The following is a 22,467-nucleotide window of genomic DNA, read 5'->3' on the forward strand; positions in this document are numbered from 1 at the left end:
CTTTTGTCAAGCAGTGCCATGTCCGCACCCAGGATCCGAAACAGCGAACCCCAGGCCACCGAGATGTGGAACGTGCACACTTAACTGCTGTGCCACTGGGCCGGCCCCCCAGTACTATTTTAAAAGATTAATATGTCGTAACAGAGGGATAATGCAAGTATAGTGTGACTTTAGAAAATGTATTAAAACTTTATATTAATAATTAAAAGGGGGGGAACCCCCGTGATCATCTCATTAGGTGCCGAATAGGTATTTAGTCATTATCCATTCCTAATAGAACAAAAACTCTTAGCAAATAGGAAAAGGTAGGGAATTAAGACCAAAAACTAGCACCGGGTATAACGTTACAAAACTAGGAGCGTTCTCATGAAAGTGAAAAACATTTGGATTTGTGTTATAGCTCCACCAGCTGTATCTCAGTGAGTGTGTTGTTTTTAGCCTCTTGTAGCCTTAGCATCTTCATTTCAAAAGTAGAAATATAGAGAGTAGTCCTTCTGGAGTCGTAGAGTTGTTATGAGAGTTATATGAAGTTTATATAAAAGTCAGCACACTGTACAAGTCTGCATTACTTAAGGGATGATTTGTTATTGAAGGTAGGGAAAATATAGAAGCAAATATTGCAAGAAGAGAAGTTGCTTCAGGTTCCATTCTTACTTTTTTGTCTGTCTTAAATAATGAGTTATATTGTGCTGGATACTTGCATAAATCACTATAACTTCTAAGGTCCTTTTAGAAACCTAGTTCGACACGTAGGCAGAGGCGGTATAGCTCAGTGATAAGAGTATGGACCCTAGAGCCAGAGCTTCGTAGTTCAAATATTGTCTCTGCCACTTTCTGACTTTGTAATGTTAGTCAAGTTACTTAGCTTCTTTGTGCCTCAGTTTCCTCATGTATAAAAGGGAGGTGATAACGTATATCTTCTGTATAGTGCAGTTGTTAGGTTTAAATGTAAAGTGTTACTAGCATTAATGTAAAGTACTCAGCATTGTGCTTTGCATGTAGGTAGAACCATGTAAGTGTTAATTACTGCTATGATGATGAATTGGCTAAATTATTTTCTTTTTAAATTACAAAATAACCAAATATTCATTTTAGAAGAAAGAAATTACAGGTAAACCAAAAGGAAAAAAAGTAATATCCTAAATTCCTACCCCTCAGGCAGAGTTAACTGTTACAAGTTTTCTGTTAATTCTAAAGACTTTATAGTGCATATGAAGAAGTCCTTCCCACTTCCCTTCCTTTCTTTTTGCCTCTTTTCCAGTCTCTCCATTCATTCTGCTGTCTGGTCAAGAAATACTGAGCACATGCTGCATGCTAAGTACTGTGCTGTAACACTTGGATTACAGTGGTGAAGAGCGACCTAGGCCTTGTCCTTGAGGAGTTTAGAGTCTAGTGGGAGAAACAGATTTTCTATGGCAGAGCTGGTTATAAACCAAGATTTTTTTCTGTAAAGGACATATAAGAGAGGTTTGAAATGCTATCCAGGAAGCTGTGGGCTGATCTAATCTGGCTATTGCGTGTGTTTTGATGTTAGTATACCTCCGTCAACTGGAATAAGAATTGAAGCAGAGGACCTTAGTTACACAAAAGTATATTGAGTCATTGACACGTGGTTATAGAAAAGTGAAAAATTTTTATAAGTGAAAAATATATTTGCAATTAGTATAACGTGCATGCACGAGGCTCATTAATATAGAGCTCCCATAAATAGGTACTTAAGATTAATACCCAAATGGAAAATGAGAAAAGGTTATGAACAGACAGTTCTTGGAAACACAGATGACTCTTAGAAGTGAAAAAAAAGAGGCTCAGCTTTATTTATAATAAGAGAAATGTAGATCACAACTGTAATGGGGTGTTTATCAGATTGGCAGAGATGAAAGAATTCAGTAGCACTATATTGACAGGGTCGAGGGTAACCAAGCACATTAATGCATGTATATGCATAAATCAGTAGATATCCTCTGTGGAAGATAGATTGTCAATGTCACAAAAATCACAGATGCACTTTCGAAACCTTTGACCCAAAAATTTCACTTCTGGGAATTTGTCCTATAGATATTTATTGCAGCATTATTTGTAATAAAAGATTAGAAAGAATTTAAATGTCCATCGCTAGGAAGGGTACTGGTTACGTAAATAATCTTTCATATCAATCATGATACCTTCATATCATAATAGCTCTTTATGTTTTGGTACATGTGAAATAATCACCAAGTTATATTTTGTCACAAAAGGTGCAGAATTGTGTGTATATTGTGTGCTGCCATTAGTCGGAACGTGTTTTTTAAAATACACATTTGATTATGCGTGAGAGGACGTGGAAGAGATGGACAGCAGTGGTTCCCTCTAAATAGGGGAACAAGTGAGGAGATATGTTTTCATTGTATATTTATCTTTTTCTGTCTGAATTTATGTGTTACCTATTTTCAAGAACTGAGATGGTCTCTTAAAAATCTTAGGGCAATCAATGAATACAAATAAAATACATAGTGGTCTTGATGGAAGTAAATTCTGGTTTGAATGTCTTTTTCGTTTTAATCTTGTGTGACTTCTCCAGACTTTGATGACTGGCTGTTCACTTTGCGGCTTTGTTCTTCTTTCTGAAGTGGTTTCCCATGTTGTTGTCCCTGTCCTGTAGTTAGGGAAGATGAGGCTGACAATCCCGTGTCGTGCAGTGACTTGTACACATCTACAGTGTTTTGATGCTGCCCTTTATCTGCAAATGAATGAGAAGAAGCCCACCTGGATTTGTCCTGTGTGTGACAAAAAAGCTGCCTATGAAAGTCTAATTCTAGATGGGTAAGTATATCCCAACCTAGCTATTAGCTGTGTCTCCATTCAGCACAACCTTAGAAAAAGTCTACTGTAGCTTAAAGTCTAGATATTTGTGTTTTCTGCTTTATGCTTAATTGTTCTCAATCTTGTTTTTAAACTGTGGTTAGTGGCCCTTTTGTCTTTATAATATGATTTTTGTTGGGGACAAGAGAGTGTGTAGCTTCCTTTTCTTTGTGCTCTCATAGATCATATTTCATAGCCCATAGGGAAGAGGGGAAAGTCCACTTAGAGATGTCATTTTGCTTACATAGAACTTTGTAAGGAGCAACTAGGGTTTGTATAAAAACACACAACAGGAGGTAGGGTAGGTAGAGTTGTGTTTCGAAGCCGGTAAGTTCAAAGTTGGAATTCACGCCCAGATTTTTCTGACTGTGGACCGCAAACTCTTAAGCATTATCTTATATTGCATATTTCAGAATTTAGAAAATAATATGAACTAATTATCACTAAACGAGGTACCTTTTCTTTTGGATAACGCTTTAAAAAAATGCATATATCGTCTATGCACCACTGTAAGATTTAGAAAATACAATTAATGAAAAGATTAATATAAAATCATCAACATTACATCGTATAGTGATGTCTTTGTTATTGATGTAAAAAGATTGAACTCATACTTTACATAATGATTTTTATGTGCATATGATTTTCGCTCACTATAGACTGAAAAATATCCTAGATCTTTAAAGATAGTTTTACAGCATTTTTTCCCCTAAGTTTTAAAAGTATTACTGTGTAGAGAGGAATGAGGCAATGAAGAGTGAATGGGACTTTCAGTTTTCTCTATAAACTTAACTGAGTTTTTACTTTTTATTTATTTTTTAAAGATTTTATTTTTTCCTTTTTCTCCCCAAAGCCCCCCGGTACATAGTTGTGTATTCTTCGTTGTGGGTTCTTCTAGTTGTGGCATGTGGGACGCTGCCTCAGCGTGATCTGATGAGCAGTGCCACGTCAGCGCCCAGGATTCGAACTAACGAAACACTGGGCCGCCTGCTGCGGAGGGCGCGAACTTAACCACTAGGCCACGGGGCCAGCCCCCGGTTTTTACTTTTTAAATCTTTTTAACATTTTAAAATAATTTCAAACTTCCATAGAAGTTGCAACAGTAGCACCAAGAGCCTCCTGTGTAACTCTGACTCAGATGCATCAGTTGATGACATTCTGCCATGTTTGTTTTATCACACTCCCTCTTAATATATATGTGTATACACATTTTTGGCTTGTGCATGTATGTGTAGAGAGAAAGAGATGATAATTATGACTATTTTCAGAATTCTTTTGAACTCTTGGAGAGTAAGTAGCTTATGTCATACTCCTTTGTCCATTAATATTTTAGAATGTGTTTCCTAAATACTTGATATCCATTATATGGGTATACTACTAATTGTTTAAATGTTTTTTCTATTATTGCCTATATTGTCTGCTTCTACGTTTTCTATTTTAAGTTGCCTTGTGATATGAACATTTTTGAAGCGTTTTGTGTGTGTGTGTATGTCTATGGATTTTTTCTTAAAGTTCTTAGAAATTGAAATGCTGAATCGAAGAGAATATATAATTTTAAGGCTTTTGCTATTTATTATAAAGATGCTTCCCAGAAGGAGTAAACTGTTTTACTCTCTACCAGGTCACTTCACTGTTCTGCTAGTAGTGTATTAGAAGCCCACTTCTCTGTCTTCTTACCAACCATATATATCGTATTAAATCTTATTTTTAAAATACCTTTACCAATTTCCTAGTTGGAAAGGTTTCTTACTGTTCTGATTTCTGTTTTTTCTATTACAAGAGTTATCAAACAATCTTCATCCATATATTGGTTGTCACAATAACTTTTCACAAATTGCCTCCGAGTGTTCTTTTTTTCATTTTTCTTTGTGGTGGTTCGTCTTTTTCTTACTAATTCATAAGTGGTCGTATATATTGAGGATGTTAATTTCTCTGTCCACATGTGCCAAATATATTTTCCTAGTTTGCCTTCTAATTGTATTTATTGTGACTTTTTTCATTCAAAAACTTTAAATTTTTATTTCGAAAACTCTGTCTTTTCATTTTGGATTTCTGTCTTTAATGTGTTTGGAAAGTCCCAGAGATTTTATGTGAACATTCACTTGTTTTTGTCAGGTATTTTTATGGTTTTTTTTTTTCTTTCCTTTTAGTTGTGCAGTTCTTCATTCCATCATGCATTCCTTCATGAATTTATTCAACATAATACTTATTAAACACCTGCTGTGTGTCAGATACTGGGTCTAAAGTGGTGAACAGAGCACTTCTAGTGTGAGAGACAGTAAGAATTACATATTAAGTGTTAAGTACTTATAAAGGTAAAGAATGGAGCTATGTGAGGAAAATTGAGGAGGAGGAAGAAACTTTAGGGTGGGAGTAGGTGATCCCATTAAAGTAGGGTCACCCTACCCTACCATGCTGATTGTTAGTCAGTAGTCTCACCAATATCTAGACTAATCTGTCCTGTGGACTTAAGATACTGCCTCCGTCATTTAATACATTCTTACATATACTAGTGTTAATTTCTGAACTGCTGTTTGCTCTGTTGATCAAAGCATTAGGCGGCCAGTACAAAACTATTTTAATTATTGGATTTCTGTTATGTGTTAATATCGCTTAAGCCATATGTTTCAGCATTTCTTGATTATTTTCACAATTTGTTTTGCCATTATTAACGTTTACTCTGGCAGAATAAAAGAGTTCTCAAATTACACAAAGCAATCCTGTTTGGTTTTTGATTGGAATTATGTTAACGTTTTCAGTACAATTAGGGAAAATAAACATATTTAAAGTATTACATCTTCTGATGAAGGAGGCTTTTTTTTCCCTTTTTACTCATTTTTATCAGCTTTAATGAGGTTTAGGAACTGCCTATATGAAAAGTGTACAATTTGATACATTTTGACCTATATATACCCCTGTGAAATGATCAAGACAATCAAGATAATGAACATATTTATCACTCTCCGAGTTTTTCCATGTTTCTTTCTAATCTCTCCCTCCCACTATGTCTTTAGGCAAATACTGTTTATATACTTTCTGTTTCTGTAGATTAGTTTGGATTTTCTACAATTTTATATGAATGGAATCATGAAGTATGTCTAGCTTATTTTATTCAGCATACTTATTTTGAGATTCATCCACATTGCTACATATACCAATAGTTCATTTTTATTGCCAAATAGCATTCCATTGTATAGATATACCGCAGTGTATCAGTTCACTTGTTAATGGATTGTTTCTGGTTTGGGGCTTCTGCAAATAAAGCTACTGTGAACATTCATGTCCACGTCTTTGTGTGGACTGATGTTTTCATTGGGTCAGTACCTAGGAGTGGAATCCCTGATCACATGGCAATGTGTATGCTTAATTTTTAAAGAAGTTACCAAACTGTTTTCTAAAGTGGTTGTACTATTTTATATTCCCACTAGCAGTATATGAGAGTTCCAGTTGCTCCACATTCTCAGCAACATTTGGTATAGTCTTTGTAATTTTAGACATTTTGCTGGTATATAGCAGTACCCCACTGTGGATTTAATTTGCATTTTCTTTATGACTAATTATATTGAGCATCTGTCTGTGTGTTTACTCACCATCTGTGTATCTTCTTTGGTAAAGTAACTGTTTAAGCTTTTGCTCATTTTTAAATTGGATTGTTTGTTTTCATATTATTGAGTTTTGATAATTCTTTATATATTCTGGATACAAGTCTGTTATCAGATGTGTGATTTGCAAATATTTTCTGCCATTCTTCTTTTCAGTCTCTTGATAGTGTCTTTCAAAGAGCAGAAGTTCTTAATTTAGATGAAGGCCTAATTTATCAAGGGTTTCTTTGAAGGATTATGCTTTCGATATTAAGACATTTTTCCCTTACCCAAGGTCACAAAGATTTTCTCTATGCTTCTCTTAGGAGTTTTATGATTTAATTTTATATTTAGGTCTATTATCCATATCAAGTTAATTTTTGTATATGGAACAAAGTAAGAGCCAAGGTGGATTTTTTTTGGCATATGGCTATGCAGTTGTTTCACCCCACTTGTTGAAAAGATTATTATTCGTCATTGAATTGCCTTTGCACCTTTTTCAAAAATCACTTGGCCATGTATGTGTGGATTTATCTCTGAACTCTGTTTTGTTCCATGGACTTGTCTATATTTATGTCAGTACTGCACTGTCTGCAAATCAGTGTAATGTGCCTCTGCAAACTTTGCTCTTTTTCACAGTTATTTTGGCTGTTATAGATCTTTTGCTTCTCAATGCAAATTTTAGAGTCAGCGTGTCAAGTAGAAAAACATCTGCTGGGATTTTTATTTGTATCATGTTGAATCTATACATCAGTTAAGAGTGACTTAAAAATATTGAGTCTTCTGATCCATTAACATGATTTATCTCTAGTTATGTCTTAGTAATGTTTTGTGATTTTCCGTATATAGGTCTCATATGCCTTGTGTCACATTTATCCCTAAGCATTTCATACTTTTGATGTGGTATTTAAAAAAAAATTCTGGTTGTTGCTAGTATATAGAAATATAGTTTTTTGTTTCTTTGTTTTTTTGAGGAAAATTAGCCCTGAGCTAACATCTGCTGCCAATCCTCCTCTTTTTGCTAAGGAAGACTGGCCCTGAGCTAACAGCCATGCCCATCTTCCTCTACTTTATATGTGGGATGCTTACCACAGCATGGCTTTTGTCAAGCGGTGCCATGTCCACACCCGGGATCCGAAGTGGCGAACCCTGGGCCGCCGAGAAGCAGAATGTGCACACTTAACCACTGTGCCACCAGGCTGGCCCCGAAATATAGTTTTTTATATATTGCTCTCATATCTTGAAACCTTACTAAGGTCAATTTGTAGTTCTAGTAGCTTTATAGTAGATTACATTGGATATTCTAATGGACACTAATGTTGTTTGTAAATAAAGACAGTTTTACTACTTCCTTTGTAAACTGGATGCCTTTTATTTTTTTGTCCTGCCATTTTGCACTGTCTAGTCTGGTACCATGGGGTTTTACATTGATTGACTTTCCAATACTAAACTAACCTTGCATTCTGGGGATAAATCCCACTTGTTCATGATTTGTTAACTTTTAGATTTATTGTTTGGTTTCTAAATACTTGAGGGATATTATCTATTGTTTTCTTGTAATGTCTTTGTCTGGTTTTCATATCGGAGTAATGCTGGCCTTACACAGTGAGTTGGGAAGAGTGATAAAGCTCCTCAAATATTTGGTAGAATTCTCTAGTGAAGACATTTGAGCCTGGAGTTTTCTTTGTGGTAAAGTTTTTAGCTACAAATTCAATTTCTTTAATAGACATAGAATTCCTCAGATTAACTGTTTCTTTTTTGGGAGGTTTTTGATTATTCTTTCAGTCTCTTTACTTGTGATTGGGCTACTCAGATTCTCTATTTCTTCTTGATTCAGTTTTGGCAGGTTGTAGAGTCTAAGAATTTATCCACTTCTGCTAGATTGTCCGATTTTTGGCATATAGTTTTTCATAGTATTCTCTTGTAATCCATTGTATTTCTGTGGTATCCCTTATAATTTCTTCTCTTTCATTTCTAATTTTATTTATTTGAGCCTTCTCTGTTTTTTTCATAGTCTAGCTAAGTGTTGTCAGTTTTGTTAATCTTCTCAAGGAACAAGCTGTTAGTTTCATTGATCCTTCCTACTGTTGTTTTGGTTTCAATTTCATTTATTTCTGCTCTAATTTTCATTATTTCTCTCCTTCTGCTGACTTTGGGCTTTGTTTGTTCTTTTTCTAGTTCTGTTAGGTATAGTTTGATTGCTTATTTGAGGTTTTTCTTGTTTGTTAATGTGAGCCTGTATTGCCATCAATTTTCATCTTACGACCACTTTTCCTGCATCCCATATGAGTTGATATGGTGTATTTTCATTTTCGTCTCCAGATAATTTTTGATTTCTCCTTTAATTTCTTCAGTGATCCGTTGGTTTTTGAGTAGCATGTTGTTTAGTCTCTACATATTAGTCACTTTCTCAGCTTTTTTCTTGTAGTTGATTCTAGTTTCATAGCGTTATGGTCAGAAAAGAGGCGTGGTATGATTTCAGTCTTCCTAAAGTTAGGAGGCTTGCCTTGTTTCCCAACCTGTGGTCTGTCCTTGAGAATTTTCCATGTGCACTTGAAAAGAATGTGTATTCTGCTGTTTTTGGATGGAGTGTTCGATATAAACCTCTTCTGGTCTAGTGTTTCATTTAATTCCACTATTTGCTTGTTGACTTTCTGTCCGGATGATCTATCCATTGATGTAAGTGGGGTGTTAAGGTCCCCTACTATTACTATGTTGCTGTTAATATGTCCTTTTAATAGTTGCTTTATGTACTTTGGTGTTCCTGTGTTAGGTGCATATAAATTTCTAAGTCTTATGTCTCCTTAGCGGAGTGTCCCTTTTATCATTATATACTGTCCCTCTTTGTCTCTCCTTGCTTGTTTTATCTTGAAGTTTGCTTTGTCTGAAATAAGTATGGCAACACCTGCTTTCTTTTGTTTGCCGTTAGCTTAGAGTATCATTTTCAGTCCCTTAACTGTGAGCCTGTGCTTGTGTTTAGAGCTGAGAAATGTTTCCTGGAGGCAGGATATTGTTGCATCTTGTTTTTCAGTCCCTCCAGCCACTCTATGTCTTTTGATAGGAGAATTCAGTCTATTTACATTTAGAGTGATTATTGATATGTGACAGCTTAACGCTGCCATTTTATCACTCGTTTTGTAGTTATTCTGTATTTCCCTTGTTTCTCGTTCCATGTACTTTGGACTGTCAATTCAGTTCCATAGTTTTCCATGATGGTTTTCTCTTTATTTATCGTTTGTGTCTCTCTTCTGATTATTGCTTTAGTGGTTACCATGAGGTTTGTATAAAAAAATCTCGTAGATGAGATAGTCCGTTTTCTGATAGCTCTTATTTCCTTAGTCTAAGCAGGTTCCATCCCTTTCCTCATCCCTGTCTACGTTATTGTTGTCACAACTTACTGTGCTTTGTGTTGTGAGTTTGTGGTTAAAATGATTATGATTATATTTGATGTTTTCTTTCCCTCTATCTTTAGTGTTATAATTGTTAACTAATGTTCTGTTAAAGAGCTGCAATTTTCTGATTTTGTCTGCCTGTTTATCTCCTTGCTCAAGGCATTGTATACTTTTTCTTTTTTCTTTTTCCAGGTATGAGGGCCTTCTTTATCATTTCCTGTGTGAGGGTTTTGTGGCAATGAGCTCCCTCAGCTTTAATCTGGGAAAGGTTTTATTTCTCCATCATATGTGAAGGATATTTTTTCTGGATAGAGTATTGTTGGCTGAAAGTTTTGTCTTTCAGAATTTTGAGTATATCATTCTACCCTGTCCTTGCCTGTAAGTTTCTGCTGAGAAATCTGCTGAAAGCCTGACACAGTTTTCTTTGTAGGTATTTTCTTCTGCCTTGCTGCCCTTAATACTTGTTCTTTGTTGTTGACTTTTGCCAGTTTTACAAATGTATGCCTTGAAGATGGTTTTTTTACATTGATATAATTAGGAATTCTATTAGCTTCTTTTCTTGTAATTCCAGCTCCTTCTCCAGGCTTGGGAAGTTTTCAACTATTATTTCTTTGACCAAGCTCTGTGCACCTCTTTCTTCTCCATCTGGAATACCTATAATCCTTATGTTGCATTTCCTAATTGAGTTGGATATTTCTTGGAGAATTTCTTCATTTCTTTTTAGTCTTAGTTTTCGCTCCTCCTCCATCTGAAGCATTTCTATATTTCTGTCCTTTCATTTGCTAATTCTCTCCTCCATAATATAAGCTCTGTTATTCAAAGACTCTAGATTTTTCTTTATCTCATTCATTGTGTTTTTCATCTCCACCATGTCTGATTTTTTTTTTAATGGTTTCCATCTCTTGTGAAGAATTCCCTCTGTTCATTAATTTTCTTCCCAATTTCATTGAACTGTCTTCCTGAGTTGTGTAACTCATTGAGTTTTTCTTTGATAGCTATTTTGAATTCTCTGTCGTTTAGATTGTAGATAGATTTCTCTGCCTTCAGGGTTGATTTCTAGGTGCTTGTCATTTTCCTTCTGGTCTGGAGTGTTAATATACATCTTGATACTGTTTGATTGGGTGGATTTGTGTCTTCACATAGTAGTAGTATCTGATTGCGGATTCCACCTTCCAGCACTCCTTCCACTGCCTCCCGGGGGGTCCACCACCTCCACCTTCAGACATATGGCGGTGTGTATCTCTCAGACATCTGTTGTGTTGTGTGAATGTCCTCTGTTGGTTTATGGGTATCCTTTTTGTTGTATCTTAGGGGGGAGAGTCTAAGGGAAGAGCTCACTCCACCATGATGCTGATGTCACTCCTCTCTATTACTTTTTGAGTGAACTTAAGTCTGACTAGAAGGTTGTCAATTTTACTGATCTTAGAGTATCAGCTTTCTGGTTTCATTGATTTTTTTCTATTTCATTGATATCTATTCTTTCTTATTTTCCTTTTCTTGTCTGCTTTCACTTTAATTTGATTTTCTTTTTCCAGTTTCATTTAGCTAGAAGCTGAGGTTATTGATTTGTGTCTTTCTAATATAGGAAGAGTACTGCTGTAAATTTTCATCTAAATACTACATTAGCTACATTCCACAAATTTTATTATATTTTCATTTTCATTCAGTTCAGAATACTTTTCTAATTTCTGCTCTTCTGTTTTCTTTGTTTCATAGATTATTTGGTTTAGTTTCCAAATATTTGTGGATTTTTCAGATATTTTTCTGATGATTTCAAATTTAATTTCTTTTTGGTCATAGAACATAATTTATATGCTCTGAGTTATTGTAAATTTATTAAGACTTCTTTTCTGTCCCTATTCTTCCCTCCCTTCCCCACCCCTATGATTCTTTTTCATTGATAACTTATAAATCATTTTTCTACAATAACCTTTATGTTTGCTTATGTTTGTTTTATGTGGTGTGTTAGAGGTGGTTCTTCATTGCCTATCTCAGCTAGGAGGCTCTGTTTCTATTTCTGTTTAGCCACTGACTTTTTAGATGATACTCACTAAGTAACTTTTTTGTTGCCTGTTAAAACCTAGGCTGAAGAGAATATAATAGTTATTGTAAGGTGTGAAGTATTGAAATGCCAAAACAAACAAAAAAGTCAGGTAGCATTACTTTGTCTCCAAGGTAATGTGTATTACTGTTATTTCACCTATTAACAAAGCCATTGACTACATTTATGCACTTCTTAATTGCTTTATAGGCTTTTTATGGAAATTCTCAATGACTGTTCTGATGTGGATGAGATCAAATTCCAAGAAGATGGTTCTTGGTGTCCAATGAGACCGAAGAAAGAAGCTATGAAAGTATCCAGCCAACCGTGTACAAAAATAGAAAGTATGTGCAGAGTGGCAGCAGAGAGCATAGCTAGCAGTGAACTAATGCAGCATTGTCTTTCTCAGTAACCTTGGCCACTAGGACTATATTTGATTCTCAGTTTTCTGACTTTATCATTTGATCATCTGTTACATGTGTAATTTCCCCCAACTGATTCTTTCCATAAGAGATGTGCTAAAGTTTATACCCTCCTATAATTAGCCTTTTCACAGTATGTTTTACATATGTAAAGTAAATGAAACAGTCACCTAGGATCATTTTAATATATGGTGTTTGTTACAAAATGAAAAGTTATAAATGACATTTCTATAGGCGGTTTTTCAGAATTGTTTTTGGAGTTCCTGTACTTAGGATCCCCAAGTGGAGGTGTGGCTAGAGAACCTGCATCCTCCATTAATGGGGGGGCGGGGGGTGTCACATGTTAGTTGCTAAAAAAAGTGGTACACAAACTGTTGCCATTCTTTGTGGGAAGGAATTTGACCATTGCCTTGGTGACCTGAGATGTACGACTCAGCCTTCAACTCTTTGCACCTGTCCAAACTGAGTGGCGAAACTCCACGGCAGTTTGAGTAATTTAAACCCTTAAGTGTGAACTTAAGGTTTCTTTTTATTTGACATAGTCCACTCACTGCATTTGCGTTCTGTGGTGACTATATTTGATATTCTAATAATGTAATGAATAATAAATGTTCAGAGTAAGAAGAGAGGAAAAAGTAAAGGATTTATGTCAATATTAATTATTCTTCTGTGACTGTTACTGAACCTCCTGGTGGAATGATTTAAGATTTCCCTCATCTTTGAGAAAAACAGTGACTTAATTGATTAGTTGCTGCTGGTTTTCCATTATCAACTAGCATTCATTTTTTGCTAAATAGATTGCAGGGCATAATATAGTTTCTCTGAAATGGTGAGTTAACATATGATGAAGTTCTGGCTTATGATGAAGAGCCTATACACTCTTTGATATAAACACGATTCCTTTGCTAGAATCTAATTATCTGATTTTGACTTAATGCTGCCACACGTCCTTGAGAATACACAGCCAGTGAAGCCACATACTCTTGTCCGTGGCCAGAGACCAGCCCCCTAACTCCAGAAGTCTGTCTGTAAAATGACTGCTTACCTGGGGAGACAGCGTGAGCAGCAGGATCTGCGCAAATTGATTGGCAGTACTGGGGAGATGACTAAGAGCATGCTGTCTGAAGGAGGCCTTTGAACCTCTGTCAAGGCGTAGAGCTCATCTTTCCTCCCCAGGTAAGCAGTCATTTTACAGACAGATATCTGGGGTTAGGGAGTTGGTCTCTGTCCATGGGACAGAGTATGTCGCTTTACTGGCTGTGTATTCTCCCAGGTATGCTACACATTTAACGCTCTTGTGGCTTGAGTTTATTTATGTTATACCTTTGGTTTTTAAATTTTCCTTTTGTTCTTATATGCAGGTTCAAGTGTCCTCAGTAAGCCTTGTTCAGTAACTGTAGCCAGTGAGGCAAGCAAGAAGAAAGTGGATGTTATTGACCTAACGATAGAAAGCTCTTCTGATGAAGAGGAAGACCCTCCTGCCAAAAGGAAATGCATCTTTATGTCAGAAACACAAAGCAGCCCAACCAAAGGGTTTGTTAATTTATAGTTCACTATTGTTTATTACCCTTGTGACTAACTGTTCTTGGGATAGGTTTGTAAATGTCTCTGAGAGTTGCATAACTCTAGAAGGCTATTTTTATTTGCCTTTGTTCAGTTGAAATATTTTCAGGTGAGCGCAGTGTTATGGGAAAGCAAATTTTGATCAAGAAAATACTCCCATCTTTGGGAAGTGAGAGTTAAGATCTCATGTCTAAGTATTTATTTCATATTTGATACTTTTTGTCATTTTCTTGAACCCATCTGAAAGGAGGAAATTTGTCATCACAGACCAACATGAGGAAGCGTGGTGTAATGGAGTGTAGAGTTGGGAATCCAACAACTGTGGATTCCAATTTTGACACCATTACTTACTCATTCTGTGATCTTGGATGGACTTGTTTGAACCTCCTTTTTCTGTTCTGTAAAATGGGGTTAAGTAATGCCTACCTCATAAGATTATTTTCAGGTTTCAATAAGATAATGAAAAGAGCTTAGCCTCAGTGTTGGGCACATGTTAGTTTCTCAATAAAGATTGATTGCCTTCCCCTCTCACCCTCTCCAGGGCAAAATATGGGCAAGTAAATGCATTCTGGCATGTATTGTTTATGGTTCATCTGGCAGAGGCATTGCTGAACTATAGTAAATGACAGGTTTGAGTATTTAGCAATAGGTGCTTCTTGGAGATTTTGGAACCTGCAAGAAAGGACCAGAGGTTTATCTGGCATTCTGTGAACACATTCTTTTAAACTTGAGTGTGCCAGTCTTGATTTTTTGGCTTCTCACTGCACTTTATTTCTTCTAATGGTTTTATTGGGGTATAATTTGTATACCATAAAATTCTCCCATCTTAAGTATTCACTTGCACAATTCAGTGATTTTAGTAAATTTATTGAGTTTGTACAGTCATCATCACAAATTCGGTTGTAGAATATTTCCAACATCCAGTAAACTTCTCTCGTGTTCATTTGCACTTAATCCCCATTCACACCCAGATCTAGGCAACCATTGATCTTCTTTTCATGTTTAGAAATTTCCAAGTTCTAGACATTTTATATAAATGGAATTATACTGTCAGTGCACTTCTGTCACATTCTTTTTTTATAGTTACTTTTGAAACCAGGAGAATTAAAACTTTTGTGTTGCCTTCTTCACTGTTAAAATATTTATATTTTTAGATATGATTTACACATAATAGTAAGGGTGTATATTTTCTTTTATCCATTTAATCAGAATGAGACCTTTTTTTGGTGGAACAGAAAATGCAAAAAGTATTGCAAGTGGGTTTTTTTCTGGAATGCTGATCATTTATTGCTCCTTTCAGACAATTTGTTTGGCATGTCTAGAATTTAAATGATAAAAAATGAAATTATAATTTTGGAATGTTGACCGGAGTGGAGAATCATGAGAATGAATACTTAGATGTGGTGTTTCCAGATTTTACTCTCTAATAATATCCTATAGAATATGCTTGGAAAACATCAGTTGCACAGTATTATAGTTAGATGGATTCATGCCAGGTTGAATGGTTGTGCATAGTGATGCTAACTTATGGATTGATGTGGTCTTGGAGGGTGTCTCTTGTGGCATGCCATAAGGAACCACCCTCTATCTGTCCTTTAGCACATTTTATCAGTACTTGATGAAGACATGAAACTGGAAGAATGGCATGTACATGGGGTGACAGAATCTGAAATGGCTTCAATATGCAGAGGATAGTTCATACCTGTGGTCAGCTACCATAGAGATAGATGCAAGACTCCTCATCTAGGTTAAAAAGAAAATAAAAATTAATATTGTAACCATCAGCTGGATATTAGTGACTAAACCAGCAACATATGAAAATTTTTGTTTAAAAAGTTAGCTACCAAGCTCATTTTGTGAAATCAATATAACTCTTAATACCCAAAGTAGATTTATATGTTAACAGTCATACAGAAAAATCTTTATGAAATAGGCTAATGTGGGAAGATAAATGAAAATTCTGAATTCAATATTAGGAAATTATTTAATTATATATTAAAAGGGCATTCATTACCACCAAGTAGGGTTTATCCAGGAATGCTTTATTATTAGGAAATATATTAATGAAATGGATCTTGTCATAAGGAATACTATGTAGTCATCTTAATAGATGCTGGAAAAGCATTCAGTAAATTAATAGCCATTCCTGATAGAAACTCTCTGAAATGTTAGAATTCACTTAATGGTTTGAAGACTTTACCACTTAAGCTGATTTGTTCTTAGTCTCCATTAATAAAAGAAGCATAGTGTCTGGAAAACATACCATGCCAGTTTTGTCACATTTTGGGCTAGATGACTTTCACTTATACCATTTTACTTAGTGCTGGTCATCAAGAAGGGTATAAACAAATGAGTGCAGCCAGAGGAGGGGAACAGGATGGTGAATAGTGGAAACTGTAGCATGATGGGTGAATGGCTCTCAGGATGGAAGCTGTTAAGCCAGGAGAAGAGAATATAAGGTGTAGTTATCTTGTAGTTCTTAAAAGGGAGTCATTGTGATTAACTGGATTAAGTTTATCCTTTGTTACAACATTTGGTAGATCTAAGACCAAAGCAGGAAAGATACATGGAAACGTGTTCCATTTGAGGTTTATGAACACTAAGAAAGTTGATGTCTAGTGCTGAAATTACACTTTCTGTGTTAAGGTAGAGTGTGTGACATCTGTCACAGTGTCATAGTGGAGACTTATGCTGTGGTTATATCATCTCTGTAACCTTTTTCAACTCTTAAACTTTTGTGGTTTTGTTCCTGGTCATCCTTTTCATATCCTCTCTTGTGGCTCAGCATCTAGAATTTTTATGGTTTTCCTCTGCTGTGTAAGTTTGTCGTAGGACTTCTTGGTCAATGATAGTAAGCAAATGAGAAAGAATAGAGAATCAGAAACCAGGAAAACTACTGTAACTGTCCAGAAATTATGTGAACAGTTATTTTTCAAGAGGTATTGTTTTAGTAAAAATTATTGTTAGAAGCAATTTTATAAAGCACCAAGAAGTAAAAAGCATTCTGCCTAGAGGTAACCACTGTTAACATTTTGATGGTACTCTTTCTAGCCCCTTTCCTTGTATACCTATTCTAGTCTTTAAGTGCAGTCATATAGTACCTATCAGAAGAAGCTGGCACTTTCATCTAAGATATTTTTCTACATTGAAAGACAATTGTAAATATTATGCCCCTACTCCATTCACTGGAAATTGAATGACTGCTTTGTCATTAATAAGGAGGTATTCTAAAGATGGGAAAGAAAGAATAGAGAAAAATATGTATTTCTCTAGATTAAGAATCATTAGGAATTGGTAGCAAAATTGAATCTTTTAAAAAATATTTTTATGATCGTAAAGTGGGAGTACACAATGAATTTCAGGTTTATGGGTAAAAGTTCAAGTTATTGGATTGTTAACTCATTTCCAGATGTCTAAGTGTGAGCCAACTAAGATGAATTCAGTAATCCAGTACACAGTCTAGAATACTAATACTTGCTATATTAATACTAAGTAGTAAATAGTATTAATTAATTAGTATTTATTAATACTAATACCAGCAATTTACTTTTATGCTGTGATATTATGGATGAAGCTATAAAAGTTAAAAATATATATGTGCATATGCATAATGTATCTGTCTGCCTGTTTGTGTATTTCTCAATCCTATGAGGAGGCAGTAACAAATGTTAAAAGCTTTTTAAAAACTTGTATTACTTTATAGCATCACATTTTTATACATACAGTTCCATCAGACATAGCCATCAGACATTTACGTTTCTCCATGGTCCCTGTTATTCCGTATCTATAAATAGATCTATTTTTTGCATGGGCATTAGATTCATTTTACCTTTCTGAATGTGATCCTTGTGAAGGTTCTGGTTAAAACAAAAATCTGCTACCAGTACATGGTTTGATAATTCTAACAAATGTTTAATTTCACTCATTCTATTTAAAGTTGCATTTGTGTTAATGGTTGCAAAGTTCAGGTAATAGAAATTAATCTACCCTAAATAGTTGGTTTTTCAGATGTTTTGCTGAGATTTTATATGTTGATTTAATAATTTGTACCCTCATTGGACTTTACCGTTTTCACATGTTGTGATGGTCACCATTTTGTATTGGAGAGACAAGGAATAGTTATTTAATTTAATGTTATGAGAACAGAACATATGCAATAATTAGATATCTGTTACTATGATGACAGACAGCGTGTTGAACAGTGACCTGACTCCTGTACAGATGTAAGGAAAGTGGCCAGGAGAGGAAAGTGAGTCTTGTTATTGTTTCCTATAAATGTGATCCACATTGAAGGGTCAATTCAAGATCAAGACAAAAGAAAATCTCCTGTGAGATATCAAAGGAAGAGATGGGGAAACAGGAGGAAGGCTGGCATTGTTTCTTTCTTGTGAACCTGAAATTTTTCTTTTAGTTTCTTTGGTGTCAGAGGAAAAAAGATAGATTAAATGTACTTTTAAGTAGGAATTTTTTAAAATAAATGAAATCATATATGTATGTTTGTGTATATATAGTGTGTGTGTGTGTATATATATATGTCTTCAGAAGCTTGCATCTTAGATTTTTTAAAAAACATGATTAAGATGTTAATGCTGTGAGGAAGCAAAAGGAAAAAAAAAAAACCTTGGGGCCAGCCCCGTGGCCACATGGTTAAGTTCGCGCTCTCCGCTGTGGCGGCCCAGGGTTTCCCTGGTTCAGATCCTGGGCGTGGACATGGCAGTGCTCGTCAGGCCACGTTGAGGTGGCGTCCCACATGACACAGCTAGAAGGACATGCAACTAAGGTATACAACTATGTACCGGGACGGGGTTGGGTGGGGGGGGGGGGGGTGGTTTGGGGAGATAAAGCAGAAGGAAAAAAAAAAAAAGATTGGCAAAGTTGTTAGCTCAGGTGCCGATCTTTAAAAAAAAAAAAAAAACACAAAAACAGAGCCACTTTTTTAACCCCCTCCTCAGCACTAACACACCAATCTCTTTCTCCTTCTTACCGCCTTTGCCCCTTTCCTAATTTCTGATATGCATTCCTGTGTGAGAAGTAGGATCATGTGTAATTTGAAAACACTTTTGGTGATTTCCCATTCTTCTACTGTCATCCCTGGAGAGGACTATTGTTTTCAAAACTCCAGAAAAAGATATGCTTTAATACAATGTAACTCATTTGATCTCATCCCAGGTTTTCTCTTTGCCCCTCTGGAGTCTGCCTTTTCTAACGTTGCTCCTCCTGCTTGTGGTTTCAGGTCTCTAGGTAACATGGAAGGCCAAGAAACATCCTCCTGATTGTAAGCTAGACAGGTTGCTCTGTGGAAGATGACTTCCTTCCCTCTTCATCTTCCTCTAGAAAATATGTTTTGAAATACTAGGCTTATGTTATTGTCTAAAGCATGTTATATTTCCTATGCCTCCTAAATGGTTCAGGTTTTAAAATTTTTCAACTCTGACCTATGTTATTTATTTAGTTTTCTGAGACTAAGACAGTTGCTAACTCTCAAGATGACTTTGTTTTCCATATTTCTGGTGACATCTATATATTTTTTTTTTATGAGAAGATTCACCCTGAGCTAACATCTGTGCCAGTCTTCCTGTTTTTTGTTGGTGGGATGCCTCCACAGCATGGCTGATGAGCAGAGTAGGTCTGTAATCAGGATCTGAATCCCCCATCCCAGGCCGCCGAAGTGGTCCTTGAGAAACTTTAACTACTCAGTCACAGGGCTGGCCCCTGACATCCATATTTTTGACAAATAGTACAGAATAACAGCTAGACCAGATCCTCATGTCATAATGCAAACTAGTTTTAGAAGAACTCCAGTGTCTTAAGAAGTTGTGATTAAGTGGTTTGAGATTTAAAGTGTATGAAACAGTTTGTCAGTTATTTAGAGTATGAAGAGTGTCATGCAACTGTGTCATCATTTCTTATTACTAGTATTTAATAATCTGAGCAATAAGAGGAAGTGTTTGAACCAAGGGAAAGTACCTCTAGAAGTCCTAGTTGTCATCTCAGTCTAGCTTTGTGACCATCGTCTGTCTTTAAGTTTCTGTCGGTTTCACTTTCTTATCTTTCTAATGGTCCCATCCAGCTACCGAATTCTGTGCCTGTCTCATTAAGCTTACAGTAGTTTACTGTCAGCCCTTTGAGATGCTAACCTTAATGTCTCCATGTCCCTGCCCCCCTTTTTTTTAACTTAATAAAGTTTTATTTTTCAAAACGTACAGTTGGTGGGACCTGCTCATGCGTCTTTACTAGTAGCTGGGACATTTCTGCCCTTTTGGTGTAAATTATCTGAGCTCTGTGCTTTGAAACCACTTTAATGAGTCCTTCACTAAGGAGCTCCTGAAGGGCTACCCTTGTCAGGGAACTGGGAATCTTCAGTCTCTTAGAGACAACAGCTGAGGTTATAAACCTATAGTTAGGAACTTCCTTACAGAGTTTTGCATATGTGGCTTTGTCAAACAAGACTAGGTTATTGAGCTTGTCTCAAACTTTGGCTTTGGACCACTTCTTTTTGGCCTTACCCCAGGATGTCTTCGCGTGGTCTTCATCTTTCTTGGCCAGCTTTCTGGCATTTATGTTCTTCTTCTTGTCCTTGGGTGGCATCGTGAAGCTCAGACAGCAGCTGGGACCACTGTGGCCCTGCTAAGATGTCAAACAAAAGATGGCCACTGTCAGCCATAGGGTCCATAACATTGCTTATTTCTTGTATAAATTCAAGATGTTTTTCTTGTGAAGTTCTAACTGTTTACCTTGGGCTAAGAGAAAATGAAGGTTAAATAGGAAGAATGCAAAATCATCTTTATGCCTGAACTTTTTCAAAAATGTTTATTATACTGCTTCTTGAAATTATAAAGTTATAATTGTATGCACTGTGTATATATATATAATACCAATTATAAAGTATTTAACTGTGTTTAATTTGTATGTTTAGTAGCATGACCAGCTAATTTCAAAGTCATAAACTCCTATTAGAAGAGTAGATCGTCTCATGGTAGCCGGTGTGTTATTTCTGGATATTATATCTTAAATCTTGAGTAGTTATTCTGATTTCTGATTGCTGCTGATTATCTTCAGGTTGGCTGGCTTTAGGATTGGCTTTCTTTGCTCAGGTGATTCCCAGATGAGGTTGCTAATAATTAACACAATTCAAGTTAGAATAGAAGAAATTCTGGTTAAGTTATAGTAAGTAGCTTCACTCATAAAGGTGTCCTGATTTAAATCAAATCTTAGGAGTCCTCTATTTCTAAATTTATTTATAGATAAAATTACTAATATCCACATATATGTTACACATACATTATTCAAAGCACTTGTAAAGTACATTTCTATTTGTGGATGAAAGTTTTATGTATTACTTCAGTACTGTACATTATGTTTTAATGCCAACTTGCTCTTATGTCACAGCTGCAGTTGAGAGTCAACATACGTTCATGTTAAAATGAAGACTGTTATGAAAGAGGAGAGTAGAGTGGAGTACTGTGTAGTGAGTAGCTGCCATATAGTTGTGTTGAAACTTAGCAATCTTGCGACTGAGAATGCCCAGCAGTGCCGCCCTTCTCTCCTGTGAACTAACAGCCAGATTATTTGTAATTTCCCATGCTATTTAAAACAGGGTTCTCATGTATCAGCCATCTTCTGTAAGGGTGCCCAGTGTGACTTCGGTTGATCCTGCTGCTATTCCGCCTTCATTAACAGACTACTCAGTACCATTCCACCACACGCCAATATCAAGCATGTCATCAGATTTGCCAGGTATGTGAAGAGTTTTTTGTTTTGTTTTGTTTCTACCAAGTTTTATTATTTATTTTTAATTTGAATCCATAGAGCAAAAATAGTTTTAAAATTTCAAATAGAAATGCTAAGAAAATTTGAAGGCTTCCTGTAAAGGTAGTATCTGTTTTAATACATCACATTCAATTCCTATCATTTTGACTAGAGAGCAATCTATAGAATCCTGATGATAGGAAATATAGTCAGATAGTAGGAAAATTTTATAGTTTATTCTCCCTCATAGAGAGTTTCTACTCAGAGACCGTTTCTTACTTATCATAGAAGCTTCACAGGTTAGAGAGAGTAGTTTTTCATACTCTTCTTAGTAGCCCATCAGAACTTCAGAATATACTGGTATATTGTAGGGTCAGTATTGCCTACCAGCTTTACCTGTGGATTTCGTTCCCTTGTAAAGGTAGGATCTGACAGCTGTTTCCCTAGAGTACTGCTTAATATTTAGGGATATCTTTTATATGCATATTAGCTCAACATTTAAAAAATTCAAGCCTGCTTTTGTATTACCTTAGTACCAAGATTTATGCAACCAAGACCATATTATACAATGTAAACTTTTTTTCTTTGGTGAGGAAGATTAGCTCTGGTCTAACATCTGTTGCCAATCCTCCTCTTTTTCCTGAGGAAGATTGACCCTGAGTTAACATCTGTGCCCATCTTCCTCTATTTTATGTGTGGGACACCTGCCATGGCATGGCTTGATGAGCAGTGCATAGGTCTGCGCCTAGGATCTGAACTGGTCAACCCTGGGCCACCGAAGCAGAGCATGCAAACTTAACTGCTATGCCACTGGGCCAGCCCCCAATGTAAACTTGTTTCTCCCCTCACTCTTGTATCCCTCTCTCCATAGCTATTGT

General features: G+C 35.9%; 1 protein-coding gene and 1 long non-coding RNA gene across 19 annotated transcripts in view; one reads left to right on the forward strand and one right to left on the reverse strand.

The window, feature by feature from the left end:
- PIAS2 (protein inhibitor of activated STAT 2) overlaps positions 1 to 22,467 on the forward strand; it is a 136,759-nt gene that overhangs the window by 72,714 nt on the left and 41,578 nt on the right. For 17 of the 18 annotated variants that reach the window (XR_011504425.1, XR_011504426.1, XR_011504429.1 and 14 more), the window contains 4 exons: positions 2,642 to 2,802; positions 12,066 to 12,199; positions 13,639 to 13,810; positions 21,438 to 21,577. Coding sequence is in view for 12 of the 18 variants with exons in the window: in XM_044774673.2 (XP_044630608.1) it covers positions 2,642 to 2,802; positions 12,066 to 12,199; positions 13,639 to 13,810; positions 21,438 to 21,577 (607 nt within the window). In the remaining 6 variants the exon portion in view is untranslated. The remainder of the gene's footprint in view (positions 1 to 2,641; positions 2,803 to 12,065; positions 12,200 to 13,638; positions 13,811 to 21,437; positions 21,578 to 22,467) is intronic. The other variant, XM_070513112.1, reaches the window with a different exon arrangement.
- LOC139045647 (uncharacterized) overlaps positions 15,451 to 22,467 on the reverse strand; it is a 72,333-nt gene continuing 65,316 nt past the window's right edge. The window contains exons 2-3 of the long non-coding RNA XR_011504431.1: positions 20,347 to 20,467; positions 15,451 to 15,583 (exon numbers count right to left, since the gene is read on the reverse strand). This is a non-coding gene — a long non-coding RNA (uncharacterized lncRNA). The remainder of the gene's footprint in view (positions 15,584 to 20,346; positions 20,468 to 22,467) is intronic.

The sequence above is a fragment of the Equus asinus genome, chromosome 7 (assembly GCF_041296235.1).
Source record: "Equus asinus isolate D_3611 breed Donkey chromosome 7, EquAss-T2T_v2, whole genome shotgun sequence".
Classification (NCBI taxonomy): domain Eukaryota; kingdom Metazoa; phylum Chordata; class Mammalia; order Perissodactyla; family Equidae; genus Equus; species Equus asinus.